Source organism: Lissotriton helveticus, chromosome 5_1, assembly GCF_964261635.1.
Source record: "Lissotriton helveticus chromosome 5_1, aLisHel1.1, whole genome shotgun sequence".
Classification (NCBI taxonomy): domain Eukaryota; kingdom Metazoa; phylum Chordata; class Amphibia; order Caudata; family Salamandridae; genus Lissotriton; species Lissotriton helveticus.
Window position 1 is genome coordinate 79,436,746 of NC_136065.1, and position 24,226 is coordinate 79,460,971.

Genomic DNA, 24,226 nt, shown 5'->3' on the forward strand with positions numbered 1-24,226 from the left:
GCACCTCAGGGGCGGTGTGTGAGCAGGGCAGCGATACTGCGGAGTGTGAACGGCCTTCAACACCCCCCAAGTACGGTCCCCGGTGCGGCGCGTACCCTGGAGCGCAGCTGGTCCATTAGCACTCCCAGGGACGTGGCAGACTTTCAAGCACGGTGCTTACTCTTGAGCGCGGGATTCCTCTTGTGCTTCTCAGTACGGGGCGTACAGCTCCAGCTACGGGGCGCACTCAGGCGTGCGGCGGGTCGTCCGGCACTTCCCAGGTACGGTGAGGTGAGGCGTACAGCGCTAGATGCGAGGCATACGCTGGGATGCTGCAGCTCTTCCAGCGCTCCCAGGTACGGCGCGTACAGCGCTAGAGGTGAGGCGAACAGCGCTAGATGCGAGGCGTACGCTGGGACGCTGCAGCTCTCCCAGCGCTCCCAGGTACGGCGCTTACAGCGCTAGAGGTGAGGCATACAGCGCTAGAGGGCCATAAGGCTCGAGCCGCGACCAAGTCAGCAGGGCTCGAGTCGGGGGCAACGAAGCGTTCGCACTGGGGGACGAGAGCTGCGACCACGTCCGCAGGGCTCCAAGTGGACAAGTCAAACTTCCCGTAGGGTCAGGAGAGTCGTGACCCAGTCAGCAGGCCTCAGTGAGTTCTTGGTGGCAGAATGACGTCCTTCTTCTCGCAGGATGGGCCTCGACCACGTCAACAGGGCCCTCTGCTTCCAGGATACAACTAACTATTCTCCTGGGGTGGCACCCGTTATATCTCTCCTCTTTCCTTTCAAGTTCCAGCCCTCCCAGATGGCTCTTCGGGTCTGGGGCAGATTGTCGGTGCCTCCGACCATCTGGCACTCGTTTCCTTTGAAGTCCGGAGGTGGGCTTCTCCGCCGCCCGGCAGGGAGCGGAGCCGTTTCGGGCACGAGGTGCGAATGAAACTCCTCCGCCCCCTTCCCCTGGGAAAAGGATCGCGACCCACAGCGAGGCAGGGGGCGATGGGGGGTTCAGGTTTCTCAGGAGTTGGGACCCTGTGGGGGAGGCGCTGGTGGACCCCGGTTTCTATCGTTGGGTCTGGGCACTAGGCTTCCTGCTACTGGGGGGAATTGGGGGTTCTAGGTCGGGGTGGCTACGCTACTTCTGGGATCTGGGGGGATATATGTAAGACAGAGGACAGGGCTAAGCAGGGGCGGCCGTGCACCAGGGACGGTCGGGGCCCGGGAGGTAAGAGGGCCCACGCCAAGGAGGACAGGTCTAACAAGCGCCGTTTCCAAATATTCCCTCACTCCCACCTTCCAAGAGTGGCACTCATCTCTACAAAGCTCATCCCTCACATGCGTGTCTTTTGTTTTATAGCGCTACTAATGCCAACTCTGACCTCGTCAGAGCCGGTCGCTCCGCCCTGGGTGGGGTAGGATTGGTTTCTAGGGTCATGTTTAAAAACAATCACTTTCAAGAAGTACTTTAATGTGCAGATTAATGTCAAAGCTCCACGTATGAAAGAAATACACATTTTTGAATTTTAAAGAGACATATCATATGTTACATGATGTCTGGTGCATGGTTCACATTGCAAACATTTCCTGCCCTTGTTTTGAAAAATGTACAAGGAAAAGAGATATGAAGCAGTCAGTTTCACATGAGGCTTCTGGTTGTCATGGCAACATGTGGGAGGGTCGTTGTGAAGAAGATTCTTTGGAATGTTGTCGTTTGAAGGTTCTTTGAACTGTAGATGACAGTTGGGGGGTGTCACTCTCACACCAGCATCAGCTCCGCTCCTCGATAGAGACAGAAGTACGGGAAGAGCCTCTGTGTGAAGGGGGCCTGCGGGAAGGAGTAGAGAAGCTCCATGGAGTCAGCATTGTACAGGGACAGCCGCCCCCCCTCGTAGTCCAGATACACCCCCAGCTTACGGGGCTTCTCACGAGGGGACAGAGGGGTCTGAGGGGAGGTGAGAGCCTTGTACTGACCCCTCGAACACCCCACAGCCCAGACTCCCCCCTCAGGTGACCATGTGAAGCTTCCCTTCCTGTTCACAGACTCTGCTGCGACCCCCACACGCCACGCTTCCCCCTCCTGCAGCAGCTGCACCTCCCAGTAATGTCTGCCGGTGGTGAACCCCTCGCTCCCCACCACACAGGGCCAGTAGATGTAGGTGAATCTCTTGGGGGTGTCCGGCAGGGGCTGTGCTGTGTCTGTGCCTCTCACTCGTCTCCCCCCCTCAGACAGGAGGAGCCAAGGAGAAGCCGTGTCAGGATCCAGAGTCACCATCACTGCAGAGAAGAGATTCACAATTAGAGATTTAATGACACAAATAAACTCTGTAATTACTGATTCTGTTTTACATATGATTAATTTACACCACATCGGTAAGGAGCACGTGGCGCTAGAGAGCACAGCACTAGACCGCTCATTACACTAAAGCGCGCAGCACTAGACTGCTCACTACACTAAAGCGTGCAACACTGGACTGCTCACTACACTAAAGCACTCTGCACTAGACTGCTCACTACACTAAAGCGTGCGACACTGGACTGCTCACTAAAGCGCACATTCATCTAGAGTACACACTACACTGAACATCACACTGCACTACATAGACAATAATAATAATAATAATAAAAACATTTATAGAGCACCTGGCTGCACAAAACTGTGTATCCCCGCGCTGACTGTTAATACATTACAGATATCCAGAGGAGCTGTGGTAATAGAGGAATTAGAGAGGGTTTATATTTTTGGGAACAGATAGGTTTTCAGTTTTGTCTTAAATCTCAGTTCGGAAGGCTCCATCCGCAGTTGAAGCGGGAGAGCGTTCCAGTGTTTCGGGGCTAGGTACCTGAAAGATTTTCCTCCCATCTTAGCTCTAATGATGCGGGGGAGTTCGAAGAGCATCGTACCAGATGACCTTAGGTTCCTAATCGGACGATGTATAGTTAGGAGATTTTTTAAATACTCTGGGCCTCTGTCCTGCGCAATGCGATGGGCGTAGCAAAGGGTCTTAAATTTGATCCTCTCCCTAACTGGAAGCCAGTGGAGTCTGGCTAGGGCCGCTCTAACAGAAGTTCTTCTTGGAAGTCCAAGCACCAGATGTGCGGCGGCATTCTGCACGCATTGTAATTGATGTAAGCCCCTCTGACTGAGCCCAATCAAAAGGGCATTCCCGTAATCTAAATGGGGTGTTACCAGTGCATGGACTATGGTCTTCCTGGCTTTAGTAGGGAGAAGATCCAACACCTTTCGGAGCACCTTTAAAATGCCGAAGCATCTTCCCGTTACTTTGTTGACCTGGGTTTTACCAGAGAGATCTGAGTCCAGCATAACGCCTGGATTTCTAACCGTCTCTACTGGGGTGGGCAGTTTCCCCAGTTCCCTGGGCCACCATGCATGGGACCATGTGGACGTATCTCTCCCGACCACCAGTAGTTCGGTCTTCTCGCCATTCAGGCGAAGGCAGTTGTTGTTCATCCAGGCCGCTACTGCTGACATACATTCTGAGAAATTGGTGGCATATTCTCTTCTGTCTGGCGTTAACTTGAACACCAGGTGGGTGTCGTCAGCGTAGCTTACAATGCCCACCCCAAAGACCTCTACAATGCGTGCCAGGGGTTCCATATAGATGTTGAATAAAGTGGGGCTTAAGCTTGAGCCCTGTGGAACCCCATGGCTGATCTTCCGAGGAGATGATCTAAAGGGTGGACAACGTAGCTGGAAGCTTCTGTTGGTCAGAAAGGAGCGTAGCCAAGCCAGCGCGGGTCCCCTTACTCCCATGTCCGAGAGACGAGACAGCAGCGTTGAGTGCAGCACGGTGTCAAATGCTGCACTCAGGTCCAATAGGACTAACGCCGCCGTCTCGCCCTCGTCCACTATCTGCCGGATGCATTCGGTCGAATATAGCACTGCTGACTCGGTCGAGTAGCCTGGTCTAAATCCTGACTGAGAAGGATGGAGAAGAGCTTCTTTCTCCAAATGCTCCATAAGCTGTTTATTGGCAATTTTTTCTATAATTTTGGCACAGAAAGGGAGAAGGGAAATTGGTAGAAGATTATGGAATTGAGATATGTGAATGTTGGGCTTTTTCTTTAATGGCATGACAAGGCATTCTACTACACACTACACTGCACCTCACAGCACATATTACACCACACAGTAACAGATACAAGAAGAGTACTGTACTAGTCAGTACTCTATATTACATGGTACAGAGGAAGAGAGCTACTAGAAGGAATACAGTACTATTCAGAACACTGCATTAGATCGCACTTAGTAAAAGAGGTACTAAAAGTGTACTGCACGAGGCAGTACACTGCACTGGATGGTACAGTGTGACAATGCTACTCCAAGGCATACAGTACTAGTCAGAACACTGCGTTACCTGGCACAGAGTAACAGAGCTACTCCAGGGTACCCAGTAGTAATCAGTAAACTGCACTGGATGGTACTGAGTGATAGAGCTATTGGAAGGTACACTGTACTAGTCAGTACAATGCATTGGATGGCCAAGAAGGAAATACACACTCCAAGGTCTACAGTACTACCCATTACACTGCCTTCGATGGTAGTATATAATATATGGTACAGAGTGGGAGAGCTACTAGAAGGTATACATTACTAGTCAGTACAGTACATTCGAGGGTACAGAGTGACAGATCTACTCGAAGGTGTACTCTACTAGTCAGCGCACTGCATTAGATGGTATTCAGTGACAGAGCTACTGAAAGGTAAACTGTACTAGCCAGTACACCAGATTAGTTGGTACAGAGCAACAGAGCTACTCCAAGGTATACAGTACTAGTCAGCAGAGTGCATTAGATGTGACAGAGCTATTCAAAGGCGTACTGTACTAGTCAGTAATATATAATATATGGTACAGAGCAACAGAGCTACTTCAAAGTAAACGGTACTAGTTAGTACACTGCATCGGATGATAGAGTAAGGGAGCTACTAGAAGGTGTACTGTACTAGTCCGTACACTGCATAAAAATGTTAGAGTGACAGAGCGATTAGAAGGTAAACTGTTGTAGTCAGTACATTAAATTAGATGGCACAGAGTGACAGACCTACTCCAAGGTGTACTGTACTAGTCAGTGCTATATAATATATGGTACAGAGTAGGAGAGCTACTAAAAGGTATACAGTACTAGTCAGTACAGTGCATTAGATGGCAAAGAGTCACAGAGCTACTCCAAAGGTATGGTGCACAGTAGGGGAGCTACTAGAAGGTATACAGTACTAGTCAGTACAGTGCATTAGATGGCAAAGAGTCACAGAGCTACTCCAAAGGTATGGTGCAGAGTAGGAGAGCTACTAGAAGGTATACAATGCTAGTCAGTGCACTGTATTAGATGGTAATGAGTGACACGAGTGATACGAGGACGCACCGCAATCCCAGGAGCGGATCGGAGAGGCTCAGCTCCTGTGAGCCTCCGGCCCTTGCTCCGGTCTGGGTGCATTGCTGGAGCTCAGAGCTTGGAGCTTGTACCAGCCTGCGCTGGCATCCCCACGGCTCCGCTCCGAAGAGGAAGTTGCCTGTGCGGTCCCAGCGGTCCCTTGGCAATGAGGTCTCAGCAGCAAGGCTCCAGCAGCAAGACACTGGCGTGGGCAGCAGTAGCGGTAGTGTGGCCCTGCGTGGGACATTTACCACGCTCAGGCTCGCTCCGCTCAGCATCAGCCCCTTTGCAGCTGGGATATTCAGGCTAAGTCAAAGAGTGCGGCTGGTGAACAGGCAAGGACACAGGGGCAACAAGAAGTAAGTGACACTGGAAGCAACTAGAGCTGGGGATTATACTTAAGAACCCATGAGGCAGGTGGTTGCAGGCAGTGGCATAACAAAGGCTCACGCAGCCCCTGTGGTGCAGGGGTAACCTGGGTTGCAGGGGGCCCCTCAGCACAGAACTCAGAACTGAGAGCTCCGGATTAAATGCGGAATGTGTCCCCTCCATGTACCTTGCAGGGAGGCACCCTCAACTTTCGTTACGCCAATGGCTGCAGGTATGGCCAGTGCTGCGGTAATCTCCGAGAGGCGCGAGAGCGGCTGGCACAAGGCCGGTGCCGCATGCTCCTTTGGATGTCCGCACCTGTAGGTGACCGTCCAACACGCCAGTGGCCCGGTGAAAAAAAAACCTCCCACTAATAGCCTTGATGGGCAAAGACTTGTGTCTGACTTTGCGTGTTGAAGTAACCATCTTGTGGTTATGTGGGGTGCGCAGTGTAATCTTTAAGTCCCTGACAGCGCATACAGTGGCAAAGGTACTCACCACAGGACGGCTATTATATGCATTGCGTCAATTTAGATACACAGTATAGCGAGGTTGATAGGCCCACTATGAGCTCAGGAAGAACAGGAGGGGAGCCAGTAACTGCTCGGCGTAGACAAAAGTGTTCCAATCGGTTGATATTTAAAAAAAATGAAACCCACGCAAGCAGAGGCTACATCAAAACAAGAAGGAGGTACCTTCTATGGTTTACTTTTGTGAAACCGAATAAAGTTTATTTGATTGATTGATTAAACAAGAAGGGGATTTCCTTCAATTATAGCAGAGGTTCAAACTACCAGCAAAATAGTACAGGGTGAAATCGAGACGAAATTGTTGTTTTTTAAAGAATCCAGTGACTGCTTTACTTACATATCACAACGAGGCAAGTGGATTACAAGCCTGCTAAGTGCATTTTAACCTGGTTTTTCCGAAATAACACCCAAAACTCTGAAGATATCTTTAAAATCTGTTACATCCGCAGAAATAAAAACAAAAAAACCTGCCTTCCAGCGGGAGGACTGGGCGAAAAGGAGCTTCCAATCCACGGAGAGAAGCCAAACTCAGGTGTTGAGCTCACTGAAGTCATAATAACTTAGGGATTTTGCCGTCTGAGCCGGATAAAGTTCCTGAGGGACTGGTTCTTAATTCCAATGGTCACTGGCAGCTAAATGTGTAATAGAGCCAAACACTGTCCCAACAAAGGGCAAGGTTAGGCAAGTAATAGTTGAGGTGCACCAACCATTTAATTCCAACGATAACCGCTTTAAGCCTCAACTTTCAGGCTTGGACGCCAAGGATCCTGTCCACGGAACAAAACAGCAAAGTACCAATGGTATTTCTCGAATAGGTGTGCCTAATTCACTCGAGTTTGGGAGGAAGACTTTCAATTGGATGAGACCTTTCCACTCACAGGAGGAGCCACAGGCAAAGCCTGTGTTGATAGAGGAAGAAGGAATACCTCTGGCTGCCCCCCCTCATCACTGACTCCAGACATCTCCCTACAAGCTGAAGTACTGGACCGCCACTCCCCTTGTTGGGGAGGAAACTACAACAATACGTGGGATATTTTGCTTAGTTCCTTTCAAACTGTCGTCGAAGCCTTAACATACCAGTCCAGTAATTCAGACATCCAGGTGGACTTATTGCATACAATAGCTCTCTACATTACCCCAATCGATTAAAAAATGGGGCATTAAATTCACTGGCCCAGAGGGCACACATTGACACACAATATGTTCCTGCTTGTGTCTGCAGTCCAGTTTTAGATAAACTGTCATCGCTCCCTGGAATTGTAGAATCTGTTTTGGACGACTTTAATCTGCAGTTAAAGACAACTCCAAGAACAGTGGACATTACCACGCCAACCAATTCTGACAATTGTGCTCCAAATAATAAAGCTCCTTGCCAAAAAAACAACACAATTAGGAAAGGTTACAGTGGAGCAGAGTGAAGTAATTTCGAAACAGCAGCGCGGTGGAGCCGAAAGGTCGTTAACTAGCAGGTGCCACATGAGAACTGAAAGCTGTGTTGTCCCTCTGCTTTGTCCACCTCACAAAACTATTATAGGTCTGTTAAAACCAGTAACTCATATTACCCATACTTTATTAAGGTCTACCCCACGGCAAAAATACTTTATTCGGCTACCAAATGCCATAAAAGCACACAATTAAAATATATAAAGACTTTGGAAGGACTATCAATAAATTAAAAAAGAAAGAAATGGTATACATGACCGTTACAAAGATCCCCATCATACACATTACATATACAGCAATTAATCACTTTGGTCAGATTGAAGTAAAACACATTGTAAAAAATCAATGCATTTAGAAACACAACAAATAAAATACCATAGCAATACATGCATAAGAAATATCCCCATGATTAAGTAATACCAAAATGCTAAAAAGAGTATATAATGTCATAAACATATTTAAAAGGGTTGTTATTCAATTACTGCGGGACACCTTCTTCCTAGATCCCATTGCCCCTAGCAGAAAACATGCAACCCCAAGGGGCACGGCTTTAAGGTACCTGGCCGTGAAAACCCCTTGGGGAAGGCTAAAGACCAGGATACGCGATTCAGCCGGAATCTAGTTAAAACAAAATGATGTAGTACATTTGTTACTAGTGACAAATAGGGCTGTGGCTGTGGGGTCGAACTGAGGATGACATACCTTCTCACCATGGGCTTGGCAAGTTCGAGGCCCTCCCTAGTCATCTGCTGCCTACCCAAGAACTTCATTTTAATGTCCTTGATTGCTGCCGGTTCTAAAGATTTTGGTTTACTATACATATCTGGACAGCCAAGCAGCATCAATTGCTCCCTGATGTATTTTAGCCACGGAATTTGTAGGGCCCTGTCATGTTGGTTTAAAATTGGTACAGGAAGTCCGTTGTTAGTTTTTCAGTCTTGAATGGAGAACATGGTTTTCAGAGCGAATAGACGCAACGGAGATGTGAAAGGTACGGGTTACTGCGTTAGCATTTTATGACATGACTGAAAAACTGTCCTGGGAGGCCTCAAGGGAGGGGATTTAAAGGTGGCTTAAACATTAGTAACACCAGTGATAAATGTTAATACCGTTTTTTAGGTATAATAGCGGGAGGCGTACAGTTCCGCTTGTGTAGAGGGAAAAGCGCGGGGAAAACAGAGTATTGATCTGTTAGTATGGCAAATGTATATGTGATGGAATGATGTTCAGACGATTTTATTCTGATTAATGTTTTTTTCTATTTGTAGTAAACCCCTGAAGAAGGGCTTAATGATAGCCCGAAATGCATTGGGTGATTTGTGAACTATGACTACAACTATGAATGCTTTATGTTTTTGCCACGTGCCCGGGCAAGGGCTTGGATGAGCATACCCGAGGCATTAGAAGCTGTATAAAAACATATTCATCTTGCGTGTTTATTCACAACAAAGAATCAAGAAATAAAATAATGGACTTACAATTTTTGGCAGTACATGGATTATTGATGCTGATCATGGATAAACTCATAAGTGATTGAAACATTCTTACAAGCTGTGCTCTGGGTCAGGAGTGAGAGCCCGCTTCTGTTTGGATGTTTAACTTTTCACCGTGACTTCGGGTAGATCACGGCACCCAAGATGCACGCAAATAAACTTTATAGTTGAAGAAAACAAATGATGTGGATTAACAGGTGTGCACAGCAACCTCCCTTGATAATGCTAGGTCAGTGTAGTGCCATGCCCTAGGTCAGTGTAGATGCATGCGCTGGGTCAGTGTAGGTGAATGCCCTAGGTCAGTGTAGGCGCATGCCCTAGGTCAGTGTAGGCGCATGCCCTAGGTAAGTGTAGATGCATGAGCTAGGTCAGTATGCGCTGGGTCATTGGAGAAGCATGTGCTTGGTCACTGTTGGAGCTAGAACTCTGAACACAGAATGTGTTATGCAGTAAATACCAAATTCTGAGGTGCAATTCCATGCCATCCCATATTATACTATGATCCCGCCCCATAGTACATCACACCATCCCATCCCATCATAACGTTTCATACCATACCGCCATAACATACCATTCCATAAAATTCCATACCACACCATCCAATCGCATCTAATCTCTTCCCACCCCATACCCTACCACCTGAACATTCCATGCCAGACCATTCCATAGCACACCACACCACACCAATCCATGCCAGGCCATCCCACTGAATGCAAATTACCATTTATCCCATCCCATTCCAAACTACACCATCCCATCATTCCATATTATACCACGATCCCAACCCATAGAACACCACACCCTCCCATCCAATCATAACGTTCCAAACCATACAATACCATACCATACACACTATCCCATACCATACGAACATACCATTCCATACCACACAAAGCCATACCATGCCATACCACACGCGATTCATGAACCGTAACATACAGAGCTAATCGGCACAATGATATTTACCTTTATAACTCTTCACCGCCTCTGGGCTCTGAATCGTCACATTATTACACCTGTAATAAATAACACACACATCATCTTTGTATTAAAGAGCAATGACGGCTACAGGAACAAAGGATGAACATCACATAAGACCTGTATTTGAAATAAGATTTAGTATGAAGAGCAGCGCCTGCGGACTAGAGCTCAGTGTGAGTTACTGTTCATACACAACAGTCAAAGCTCGAACGAAATTTAAAAGTACCTTTAACATCTTGTGACAGGATCTGGGTGTTCTAAGGCAGATAGCTCAGTGAGACCAGCGTGCTTCATGTGATGCTATGGAGTGCCTCAGGGTGGGTCTCCTAGGAGCGGCCGTTAGCTCAGTGAAAGGGGGAAGATACGGCACCCACAACACAACACTGCCACACCCAACCCCTGCCAGTGTAAACCTTGTCACCATCCTCTACAACCAAGATGTTGGGTTGCCTTGGTGGGATATATAAGGCAGATTTGAACCCACAAACCTTAGTAATGAAAGATTTGTTGCAAAACAAAGATTTCCCACATCTTACGGAACAGCAGATTTTAGGCTGTAGGGGAAGGATCACAGAGGGAGAGATAAGGGAACAGGTTATGAGGCTCGGTAAAGTGAAAGCAGCAGAGCCAGACAGGATCCCGTCTAAATTCTGTAAAAAATTGTTAAACACTTTGGTCCCTTTCTGGGTATCTTATTTTAATGAGAGCTCTCTGGAGAGCTGTTAAATTCCACCCTCCTAGTTTGAGGCAACTGTAGTTATGATCCTTAAGCTGGGTAAAGATGCTAGGTTAGCAGATTCCTATACACCTATATCATTGTAGAACTGTTATTACACAATAATCACAGGAATCTTCGCTAAGAGGTTGTCTAATGTCCTTCAAACCATTTCGATCAAAAGGAGTTGGTGCCTGACAGACAGCTGTATGAATTAGCCCATTGAATTATCGATGCAAATGATATGGTCGAGCTCTTTAATCACCTGTTAAAAATCACAAGAATGTATGCTGCTAGAGCATTGATAGGGTTAATTGGGTCAGTCTTTGGGAGGTATTGCGATATTATTATTTCAGCAGCAATGTTACTGGAGTTATACAAATGTAATATAAGGTGCCGGCAGCCAAGATTTTGCTTTATGGGGAACTTACAGCTTCTTTTCAGGTATCCAGGGGAACCAGGCAGGGGTGTCCTTTGTCACCAATTCTGTTTCGTCTATATATTGAGCCCTTTTCCCAGATGGTTCGGCAGCATTAGACCATTCTTCCCTTTGAAGCTGCAGGGTTACCACCCAGAATAGCACTGCATGCTGATGACATAGTTCTGTATTCATTGAACCCGGAGATCTCTGTTCCACAGCTTGAGATGCATGCTGGAGATTTTGGAAGTCTGCCAGGATATCTAATCAATAAGGGGAAGACAGGGATTATGACATAGGCTAAAGAGACGGTAGGGCATCAGACCAGAAACCAGATTTGGTATCTAAAGATCATGGTAACTAAGAGTTTAGAGCAATTACCGGATGTAACCCTAACTAAGGTATGCCATTGTTAATATGGAAAAAATCAATGCTGATATGAGAAACAATCTATTCATTTATGTGAACGAAACTGTGTCCTTTTTAACGAATTTGCCAGTTGTGAACTCCACATCAACCCGACTCGCAAATACATACGTCAGGCAAGAACTGATACCTAGGCATGAGGTTATTGATTCACAGGTCACAGGTGGGGTGGCACGTAGCCGGCAGACAAATGCATGGACAGGAAACTGTAGTTCAATCCCACAGATAGGTGCAGCGACTCTACAATGGTCAAGGGAGATTGACCCCAGTAAAGCACACATGGACGGAGATTGGCCCCAATAAAGCACGCATGGCTGGAGGGGGTACGTGTGCTCCTAAAGCACCATAAAGTCAGATGCCACATTAGGTAGGAAGATATGGCCAATCAGAAGAAAGCAATCACATGCTCCTCATGCCAGACATCTGGACACGTTACCCACTGGCCGCAATGTGTCCATGCAAGGTCGAGGGCCACCTGTATTATCCATTAAAACTAATTTATGACTCTAGGGGCAGAAACTTATATTCCTCACCATAGAATGATCGCCAGAAACATGTTTCTGCCAATAATGAACTTTATATAAGACTGCTACAGATTGACTGAAATTTGACCCTGTGCCTGTAACAATTCTTCCGGCGGCTATGTTTAATCAAACTAACTGAACCTGTTTTGCAGAACGCCTCTTGTCTCTTGTTTTTCAAAGATCTTTCACGTTCAAACAACACCGTGATATAGATGCTCTCCTTCAAAGGTTGGAAAGTCTGCCCCTCGGTAACTATGGAGAGTGAACATCATTAAGATCCTAAGGTGATCGTCTTGTTTAACACTAAACCACTTCCTTTCCCAAAAAGCTTTTGCAGAAATCGCAAGGGAGGGTCGGAAGCTTTATATGAGCATCCCGTGGAGCCAGGATCTCAGGAAACAAGATCTGGATGAGACTGAAGCGAGGGGGGCTGGCTCTACCGGATTTTCACTACTGGCTGGAGAGCTAGATAATTATTACATCGGTCAATTTTATAGAGCTATGTTGAAGCATTTAGGCCTGAATACGTTTTTTTGTTTAAGTTTGGGGATCTAAAGTATTTAATCAAGTAAGGTTGAAGGTACTCTTAACAGCCCTGAGGGTGTGGGTCTTCTTTAGGAAAAGTTTCGAGATAGAGTAATATGTGGACCTGGCGCTCTCCTGGAACCCCCGAATAGCTTAAAGAGAAACGTAGTTATCCTCCCCAGCATGGCAACTTTTCCAGCTGGGGAGAGTTCAGGAAGGGTGATGCCCTCATCACATAAGAAGAGATATTTGACCTGTTGAAGGGGGGGAGCTTTCCAAATTTAATTACCTGCAGCTATTTTCTAGGTGGTCATCCCAAAATTTGTCAGAGGTGAGTGGTTCGGTGCAGGAGGACTTCCTCAATCGGGTGAGAGCTAAGCAAAAACCTAAGAAAGAGGTCTCCCAGTGGTTTTGGATATTTATTTCCACAGCAGATGATAAAATGGGAGTTCCATCCCTGCACTGGGAAAAGGATCTTCCAGAGCTGGCTACAGAGCAATTATGGCGAGTATCTTTAAATCTGTTATATACTCTGGTCAAACCAGCACCACTTTCATTTGTTGACTCTCCATAGAGCTTTTTGGTCACCAGCGAAGTTAGCGAAGACCATGTTGGAACCATCAAAATATAGGAAGTGCGGTGACACAGAAGCAGACGATATATGCATGGTATGTTTGTGGATTGCGCGTTACTGGCCTTCTGCCAGGGATATGCAAGTCAGGTGTTTCACGAAATTATTAGCTGCGAAATTAAGGTAAGCCCCCTGCCTTATCCTATTTGAAATGAACTTGTGCCCTTCCTTGGACGAGTTAAACTCTGATCAGGCCTCGCTGATATTTTTTTTTACATTTATAGCAAGAAAGGAAATCTGTAAGAAATGGATTACTCCCGACCCGCCAAAGGTATCAGAAAGGCTCAGATCTGTAAGAGATGTCAGTAGACTGGACTTGGATCACAAGTCGGCCTCAGTAAAGGAAAGATGGCGTCCCTTTGTGATATGGCAAAGTAAATCATAACATCCTATGATTACACCTCTATCTTGCTAAGAAATGGTCAGTTCTCCATCCTACAAAAGGCGCAAAATAATTAGAAATATTCAGCATGCATGTACGCTGGACGCTCCGGGTGTAGGCATCTTGGCTCACAGCTCACTTAGCTGGATGGTGATTTAAGGAAAAAAAATATAAGACATTCTTCTACAATCTTGGACGGATTATGATACAATCCCTGCAACAGTAATCACCACCATCACTGCTCTAGAACTTTTAATGTTAAGCCCAGACGCTCACTTTGCCACTGAACTCAAGCTAGCCTTGCTGATGAAGGATGCATGTTTCCGGTTTAGGGAAGACCTGGCTTAGCAATTCGAGCTGGACTGTTCCTATGAGGCACAGGGTCAAGACTTATTAGCATAAAGCTGGGTCTGAACTGAGGTGGCGAAGTGAGCTAAAGAATGATGATGGATTCATACCAGATCTTTGACTGAGGGTGAGTGTCTGAAATGTTTCGGCGCTCCGTCCATCATATCCTTGTGTTTGCTCCATTTATCAACGCCATATATACAGCCCAAGTGGGGGAGCGGTCAGATAACCCCCTAGCCAAATGATGCATCTCTCGGAATCGCGTGACGTTGTGGGCCAAAGTGAGTAGGAGGTCAATACGGGAGAGACGCCCATGAGCCTCCGAGTGAAATGTAAAATTCTGGGATTGTATGTGCGCCATACATCTACCAACCCCATTTTAAAGAAGTCCATCAAATGTGTGCGGGGGGGGGTCACGTGTCGTGGGGTTTGCCAGTCAACTGACTCACGCATGGTCATATTAAAGTCACCCCTAATAGGAGTTCACCCAAGTCCGGAAGAGTTATGCTGTGTGTGGCCAGAGGGTTATACACTTATAGGATATATATCCGTTCCCCCTCCCATATCCCAGAGAGGGCTGTGTATCTACATAGTGGGCTGTAGGGGAATTGCTTCACAGTCAACTGCAATTATGTTTTTTAATAGAGTGCCTACTGCACTAGAGCCTGTTGTGAAACCTGCATGTATCATCAACTTGTGACCCCTGCCGTCTAGGGCTTTGCAAGTGTTACCTATCAGATGCATCTCCTGTAGGAGTACCACAATCAGGTGAATGCAGTTTACCATATTGTAGCACTACTAGGATGCGGATATCAGAGACTGCTCGCATCATCATTCCAGGGGCCTAGTGTGGTCGGAAGCCGTGCGGGCCGGGCCTGTCCGTATATACATTACACAGTGTAGTCTCTACCTTACAATATGCGTGGAGCACATCATCAAGAGAAATAACAATAATTCAAAACCCATTCCCTTCCCTCCCTCCCCCTCAAATGTTGAAACCCTCCATCCCGCCTCTCTGCATAGCAAACTCAAAACTGCCTGCCACCAAACTCTGCAGAGTGCTCTTCACCCCACCCCAACATGAAACAAGTAAAGGAACTGTGGACAACCCAACGAACTGCACCCCCGGCCTCTCACATAACTGGTACCAAAGAGCACAACTAAATCCCACAGTAGTGCAAAACATTTAAATTTAATTTTTGTCTATCATCCCATTGCATCTATTTATTTCAGCCATCTTCATAGGTTCCCTGATACCCATACCTCAGAAGTCTGGGGCATGGGCTTCAATCCTGGCCTGTGCCATACACAGTTTCATGTTGCCTCTTGGTGCGAAAATAGCCAAAAACAGCTCTTTACGTTCTGTTGATGGATCGTGTTCAGGAGGTTCCCTTGTTTCCTCCTGATGGGTTTACCCGGGTCTGTTGTCCTGATGAATCTCCTGAACGGCATAGTCGTCATCCATGCCGGTTCGTAGTCCCCTGCTTGCCGACGGTTCTCCAACCATCCAACCACTCCCAGGCGTCTTCTGGGGATGTGAAAAACTATGTTTTTCCCTCGGCATCCATTCTTAATTTAGCAGGAAAGAGCATTACACACATAATTGCGTTGTCCCTCAATGCTTTTTGGCCTTCGAGAAAGCTGCGGCGTTGTCTCTGAACTTTGAGCGTAAAGTCCTGAAAACATTTTATTTGTGCATTCTCACAAGTCACTGGGGGTGCCCTGCGGGCAGTTGGTAATATCATGTTCCGGTCTCTGAAGTTAAAAATTCAGGCTTTGATAAGTCATGGGGCCGCTCCTCTCCCCCCCCCCGCACTCCCCCCGGATTTGTTGATTGTAGTTCCTTGGTCAGCAGATCTTAAACAAAGAGTTCTACTGCATGCCCCTCTGCGTGTGCCGGAACCCCCAGAATGCGTATGTCGTTGTGTCGCAATCTACGTCAAAGTCCTCCAGTCAGGCCTCCAATGAGGCATTAGCCTTTCATAGATCGTGAACTTGGCTTTTGAGGGTCTTCGTGTCTAGGCCGAGAGAGGTGGTAGTGTCTTCTATTTCCTTCACTCGTGAGCTCATGTTCCGCAGATCCGCCCTCATTAGGGATACCTCATTCATGACCAAGTCCATAAGTATTTCCAGCGAGGACTTTATCCCCTGGATCGAGGCCATGATACCTTGCAGCATCAAGCAGTCCTCCCCTGATGGAGGTGGCACCACAAACGGTGTTTGGTCTCGGGCCTCTTGGCAAAATTGGTGGGAGCTGCCCTCCGAGGCACTGGGCTTAGCCTGTACCCAACTGGTCGGTCTTTTCCTCCACTCTTCCCCCAGCAGGCAGCAGAAAGCCCATTAGACCACTAGGGATTATATTTGGAAGGGGAGCGCCCCCCTCTGGAAATGGGTAAGGCACCCCCTACCCACAGGCCCAAAAGTCTTTCTACTCCCGTGGGGGCATATTGGTGGTTTTTACCCACTAGACACCCAGTGGTGTCGGGCACGGAGCAGGTTAGTAAAAAAAAATGTAATCTACCTTCTTTCCACCACTTCTCTTCTCGTCGTCCCTCCTCGTCATTACTCTGCTCCGGCCAGAAGCAGGAAGCACTCAGGCTCCCCTGAGCCAATCCCAACGCTGCTGAGCAAAGTTGTGATTGGTCTCATGTTAGAAAGGCGATTCCAGGGGAGACAGAAGATGTCTGACTGCCGCCCCGAAACACACCTCTCCGTATGGAATTGGCCAAGCGCCGTCGAGGAGCCTCTCTGGCGAGGCTCCTCTCCTACTATCGTAACAGCCGAGCAATCACACCACCACAGAGGGACACCACACAAGAGTAGATTTAAGAGTCTTTATATAAGGAATAAAGGCAAGGTTCCGTAGCAATATGTACAGGGGGGATCGAGGGATCCCAACAAAGTCTCAATGTCCGGAGAAGGGGGGTAGCGGGACAGTCTTGGTACCAGTTTGGTAAAGCCGCGACAGCATCAGCAGGGCTCGGCGGATGGTTCAGCTTGGTAGAGCCGCGACAGCGTCAGCAGGGCTCGGCGGATGGTTCAGCTTGGTAGAGCCGCGACAGCGTCAGCAGGGCTCGGCGGATGGTTCAGCTTGGTAGAGCTGCGACAGCGTCAGCAGGGCTCGGCGGATGGTTCAGCTTGGTAGAGCCGCGACAGCGTCAGCAGGGCTCGGCGGATGGTTCAGCTTGGTAGAGCTGCGACAGCGTCAGCAGGGCTCGGCGGATGGTTCAGCTTGGTAGAGCCGCGACAGCGTCAGCAGGGCTCGGCGGATGGTTCAGCTTCGTAGAGCCGCGACAGCGTCAGCAGGGCTCGGCGGATGGTTCAGCTTGGTAGAGCCGCGACAGCATCAGCAGGGCTCAGAGGTTCCAGGTTCCAGAGTTCTTATCAGGATCAGCCGCGACGAGGTCAGCAGGGCTTAGACTCCCAGATACAACTGATTTCCTGATCCAGGGCTGGCCCAGATATAGGACTGGAGTCCTTTGATGTCCGGACCCTCGCGCCTGGGGGTCAGAGGGGCCGGGATGAAGGTGTCCAGACACCCAGCAGGGGGGTGGAGCCAGCGCCCAGGGAGACCGGAGGGCGATCGACACCAGGCGTCAGGGGACGGCTGGAGGGTCATCGAAACTCTTCTCCTCCGGGATCTGTCAAGTGGCCACTTTACCACCTGGGTTGATCTTGGTGCCACGATGTCGGGGCTTCGCTGGGGCCGCGGCCGGGGTCGGGCCGAGGCCACGTGCTCGGGACGTGATGGGCCCAAGATGGAGTCGGGCCTGAGAGGGTGACCCGGGGTGGTGACCGGACCGGCAGAGTGGGGGCGAGCCGGGTTCGCCGGGTTCCAGAGGGGGAGAGCCGGGTGTTGCCAAGGACGGCTCTCGTCGAGAGTTCGTTGAAGGTGGTGTCCGGAGGGGCGACAGCGGGTTGATGGAGGGCCGATGTCGTCCAGGGTCCGCCATGCGGGAGGGGTAGGACCACGCCACGAGGCCGGGTCCAACATCTCAGTTCCGTGGTTCGGCGCTCAGCCAGGGACTGGGTGCGTGGGCATGTTCTCGAACCAGGCTGTAATGCAGCCTGCGTGGAGAACATGCAAAGTGCGCTTGATGGTTTGGCATGCCTGAGACGGCCGGTCAAACTGTCACGCGCACTGATAACAGGTCATACCACTCCCCACGGGTGCCTGTTATCCCCCTGGCCCCGCCTCCCAGACGCCAGGACACAAAATAAAACTATAATAAACCACCGTATTATTAAAACAAATAAATGTTTTGTTTACCTGCTGGAAGGTGGGGGGGCACTGTAGACACCAGGGATGATTTTTTGGGGGAGAAATGGGTGGGATCGGCCGACCTAGGCATTGGGCCTAACCCAACCCCTCAAATAAACCGCAACAATCTTTCTGTCCAACCCAGGGGGCAGATGAGGTCTTTAACCCAATCTGCTCCAGTGGGAGGGGCAGAAAGCCCACTAGACACCAGGGAGCTTTTGTATTGCTAGAATATGTGGGACTCGCTGGGCCACCCTCCCACACATCAAACCTAGCTTCCACCTCCAATATGAACTCAACAGTCTTTCTGCCACCTTGGGGACTAAAGCATCCCCATCTATTTGGCAACAAGGGACATTTTGATTTTGGATGTTTTGTTTTTAATTACATGCAGGCACCCATCATAGTCAAGCTGCACCTCAAACTCCACCATCACAGGTATGATTAAATGCCCTTCAGGAAGTGTGCAAGTTATCATGTGGTATGAACCCGAACCGCCTCAGCTCTTGACATCACTGCAGCACAGGTCATCACACCTGGCTGCTGCAGACGTGTTCTCCCTGCAGTATCGCCACTGTAGACACCAGCCTTGAGGTGTGACTCTGACAACCCGCCTGTTGCACTCTGCATGCACACATCCAGACCACGCAAGATGTCTTCCATTCTTGTCATCAGTCCATTCATGATCTCTTGGGCATCCTCTTCCTGGCACCTAAATGGAAAGTATGGCTGGACAGGATAGAAATGTATTTCACAGGCACCAGTGTTTTGGAGGAAAGGAAGAAAGAGACAACACTAAATACAATGGAGATAAAAATATATTCCTAATGACATCCAAATCTACTACCCTTAACAGGAGTCTCCAAAGTGGAACTCGCTCATGAGAAACAAGCAGTCAGGGCAGAGGTGCACACTACCAAAGAGTGCAGGAATGCTCCTAAGCTGCCAGCCAGACACAAGTCTTCAGCTGATTCAGTCTGCCTCCACTGCTGAGCTGGACAATCTTCTCCTGGAATGAAACAGCTGTTTCATGGCCTAGGGTGTTTGAAAGGAAAGACTGTGCATCTGCAGCTCGATCAATCTACTGACATCACCGAGTGGCGATTCATCTTCAGGCAAAAGTGGAAGAGGAGCTATGAAGACTGGAAGAGGCTGACGTCATTGAGCAAGATTATGGGTCCACTCCCTGGGTTTTCACAACTGTTGTCACCAGGAAGCCCAAATAGCCAGAAGAGGTGTGGCTGTGTGTGGACATGTACCTCCTGAATAAGGCATGCCAAAGACAACAACATATCACGCCTAGAGAGGATAGACTAATAAATTAGATCAAAGGAGCTAACTTGTTCTCCAAAACAGATCTTAAGTCAGGGTATCGCCTGCTGATGCTCGACCGCACTTCTTGATATATCTCGACCTTCTCCACACACCTGGGTCTGAGACTATACACAAGATTAAACTTCGGAATCTCCAGTGTCGCTGATGTTTTTGAGAACACCATCCAAGAAGTTCTTTACAGATTGACTGGAATAATTAACATCTGTGATGACATCTTGGTGTAAGCCCAAAATGTCAGTCATTATTGCCTCAGAAAAGGCCTGCAGTGCCTTCAAGCGGCCTCAGGCTAAACCCTGCGAGTGTGACTTTCTAAAGCAACACATCAGTTTCTTCGAACAGAGATTTTCAGCGGTAATGGTGACTCCGAATCCCAACAAAGTCAAAGACAAGAAATCTGTACTCACACCAACATTCATGACAGGAGTAAGAGGTTTCCTAGGCATGATGTATGTATAGGCATTTATATAGCGCACTACTTACCCGTAGGGTCCCAAGGCGCTTCGACCGCTGCGAAACCCTTCCTGGCTTCCCTGAGAGATGGTCCCTTAATGGGTATCTCCAGGGTGAGACCAGGCATCCCCGGCGGTCTGGTGGGGCCGTTAGTGAAGATGAGGCAAGCTAATGCCCAGAGTTGCCGAGTGTGAACGCTGATCAGAGTGGGCACCGAGGCGAGAGAATTATCGAGTCCGCTGACCCTGGTCCAGAAACCTGACGCGCCGGGAATCGAACCCTGGTCCCGGGCCGTCCTCTGCTCTCGGGTCTGCCGCCTCTAACCAGTGAGCCACACTACTTCATGATGACATACTGTGATAAGTTCACAAAGAACTTGGTAGCCTTTACGGATCTAATCCAGGCACTTACAAAGACTGATGTCAAGCAATGACGATAGAGGGTAGATAGTGTTTCACCAGACCAAGGATGGGCCACCGCAGTATCTGCCGCTCCCTCACCCACTTCTCCAGGCCCCGGACTCCTGCGTCACGACTCTCCCTGCTCCACTCGGGAACCAGAGCCAGCGCCGCCATCAGCCTCTGGGAACTAAAGTTCACAGCAGCCTCCGGGAGGTGGGCCTGGCCTGTTTTCACACCTCCTGCAGCAGATTAATTCCTTCTGCGGCTCCTGCCTCGCGGGAGCAGTGCGGGCGGTGACCAGGCAAAGGGTGGGCCCGTCCATGCCCAATTAGAAACTGAAGGAGGCTGGGCCATCCCTCTTACGCCCACAGTTTCAGTGACAGTGCTCCATGGCCTTGTCCCCTCTGACTCCGTGCCCAGCACTCTCCTCTCAGCCCAACCTGCACCAGACTCCCAGTAGTCACTGCCCAGCTGCATCCCTCTTGACCTTGGTAGCCTGGCCCAGCTGCACTTGACCTTGCAGTCTGGTAGGCCATTTGCGACCCCTAGGAATCACAAAAGTTGTACCATACACTTTCATACATGGCATTTTTCGATACCCTAATTGTGAATCCTTGTGATTCGTAATTGGGGAATCGCAAATAACTACATTGATACATCAGGTCCTTAGAGCCCTGGACTCCGGATGTCAGAACAACTGCTGCGCCCAGGCCTCCCCCTGGACCACCAACGGCCCTTTCTCCTACCGGAATAGCCAATTTATCTGCATCACAAGAGAAACAACAGACACCACGTTCAACAGGCACAATAAGTCACTCACACTCAACAGCAGGGCTGTGGCCAACCCATTCAGATAGATCAACTGCCTGCTGAACAACACACGCTCTCTTCGAAAAAAGACGTCACAGAATTCTGGCAAACCATCACCATCCCAGACACCGTCTTCATCACAGAGACCTGGCTGAACCGCGCATCAGCACCCAGTATTGCCACCGCCATCCCAGACGGATGCAAGATCACGCACGAGACCGTACCAATAGAAACTGCAGCGGCACAGCCATAATACACAAAGAGGCTCTCAAATGCGCAACCTCCACAGACAACACCAGCCCTTCATGGAGCATTTCAACTTCCAACTCCAAACGAACAGCAAAACCACAAACGGAGACACCCTCGCCTACAGACCTCTGGGACTCCTCTCTCCTCTGCAACCCCATCTCCGACTTCATCGCTGCTATCGCCATTGAGGTGACCTTAACTTTCACATTGAAAACACGGATGACACCAACACAGCTTACATCTTAGAAAGTATGGCCAACCTTGAACTCAAGCAACTGGTCACCGACCCCACTCACATCGCAGGAGTCATGCTTGACCTTATCTTTACAGCCAGCAACGGAGTAAAATACACCCACACTGAAGAGCTCACCTGGACTGACCATCACTGCGTCCACTTCATCATCTCAGAGCCCCTCAACACCCCCACCGCCAGCTAGACATGTTGCAGCTGGTCCAAAGCATCAGAACAATGCTGGATCAACACCCTCAATTTCCACCTACCCACCTCCACAAGGACACGGAATAAGCAGTGGGCAATTTCACAAACTGGGTCACAGCAAGCACTGATGAAGTTGCCCAGAGGCAGCCTACCAACCCCAAGAAAAGAACACAACACCCTTCAAAGATGCCCTCATTTGCTACCACCACTGCCTAAAAAACACAGAAAAGACAGCCCTAGCCACCCACATCAATGACAGCTCCAACTGCGAGGAACTTTTCAACATAGTCAAGGAATTCACCACGCCTTCAGCAAAAGAAAACATCACACCCTGACAAGATCTCTGCGATGCCCTGGCGGATTTTTTCCACAACTAAATAAACACCATCTACCAAGACTTTGTACCCCAACACTCTGCCGCAGACAGCACCAACTTCCTCAGGCCACTCGATGCTCACCCACATCAGCTTACATCGTGGAATCCCTTCACCGAGAACGATACAACAACCATCATGAGATCCATCCACTCTGGAGCCCCAACAGACCCCTGCCCCCACCGCACCTTCAACCTCGGCAATCAACTCATCAGCAAAGAACTCACCAAGATCCTCAACTCCTCGATCACCACAGCCCACTTTCCCCAAAAGTGGAAGCTCGCTGACATGAAGCCTTTGTTGAACAAGCCACCCGCAGACCGAGGAGAACTGAAGAACTTCTGTCCCATCTCTTTGCTCACGTTCCCAGCCAAGGTCATTAAGAAGGCAACCAACATCCAGCTCACCAGACATCTGGAGAACCACGACCTCCTGGACCCCTCCCAATCCGGATTCAGACCAAACCACAGCACAGAGACCACTCTAGTTGCAGCCACAGATGATATCCGAATGCTACTAGACCAGGGGGAAACAGTGGCTTGCCTCCTCCTCGAATTCCTGGCAGTTTTCGACAAAGTATCCCACCACACAATGACCAACAGGTTCCACCAGATCAGAATCCAAGGAGCACCCCTCAAGTGGATCACCTCATACCTCACTGGAAGAACTCCCTCCCTACTCCTCGCTCCCTAAGAACATCACCTGCGGGGTACCTCAAGGCTCATCCCTCAGCCCAACCCTCTTCAACTCATACATGACCCCCCTAGCCAACTTTGTCACAAGCCACGGAATCAACTCATCTCCTTCGCCAACAACACTCAGCTCATCCTCTCTCTGACTTAACAATACAAGAACTATTAAAGACAAGTTCCAAAGATGCATGAAAGATGTTGCCGACTCCTCTCTGTCAATGACCCAACAAGTCAACACCGTCTCTTCCTCCTGCTATAACACCCTCCACATGCTTCGCAAGATCTACAGATGGATCCCCACCGGAACCAGATGAGCGGTCACCCAGGCACTCGTCACCGGCAAGCTGGACTACGGCAACACTCTCTACGCGGGAACCACGGCCAAACTCCAAAAAAGACTCCAACACATAGAGGACGCCTCTGCGCGCCTCATCCTCGACATACCCTGCCACAGCCACATCACGCCCACCTTAGGGACCTGCACTGGCTCCCCGTCAACAAGAGGATCACCTACAAGCTCCTCACCCACACTCATAAGGCACTCCGCAACACTGAACCAGCATACCTCAACGACCGACTCGACTTCTACACCCCAAACCGCCAGCTCCGCTTTGCTGAACTCGCCCTCACCACCGTCCCACGCATCCACAGAGTGACCACCGGCTGCAGATCATTCTCCCACCTCACCGCCAAGACATGGAACACCCTCCCCACCCACCTACGACAGACCCAAGACCTGCTGACCTTCAGGAGACTCCTCAAGACCTGGCTATACAATCAGTAGCTGCTACCCCCCCCCCCCCCCTCCCCACTCAGCGCCTTGAGACACTCACGGGTGAGTAGCGCGCATTACAAGTGACTGATTGACAGGATGAACAATAACTGTCTCAAACTCAACACCAACAAGACAGAAGTTCTCATCTTCAGGAATGGCAAGGTCACACACTGGAACCACAAATGGTGGCCTAGGAGCTGGGCCCAACTCTGATACCCACCAAACACACCCGCAACCTCAGTATCATCCTTGACAACCAGCTATCCATGAAGAAGCAAGTCGGTGC

At 49.2% G+C, this 24,226-nt stretch overlaps 1 protein-coding gene across 1 annotated transcript; it reads right to left on the bottom strand.

The window, feature by feature from the left end:
* Nucleotides 1-1,491: 1,491 nt before the first annotated feature.
* On the bottom strand, nucleotides 1,492-22,887 carry LOC144752393 (E3 ubiquitin-protein ligase TRIM58-like). Its single transcript, XM_078640328.1, has 4 exons — nucleotides 22,662-22,887; nucleotides 11,332-11,581; nucleotides 10,171-10,220; nucleotides 1,492-2,252 (listed from the first exon to the last, which is right to left on the bottom strand). Exons 1-4 carry the CDS (start codon nucleotides 22,885-22,887, stop codon nucleotides 1,735-1,737), a joined length of 1,044 nt encoding a protein of 347 aa, XP_078496454.1. The 3' UTR covers nucleotides 1,492-1,734.
* Between the last annotated feature and the right edge of the window lie 1,339 nt (nucleotides 22,888-24,226).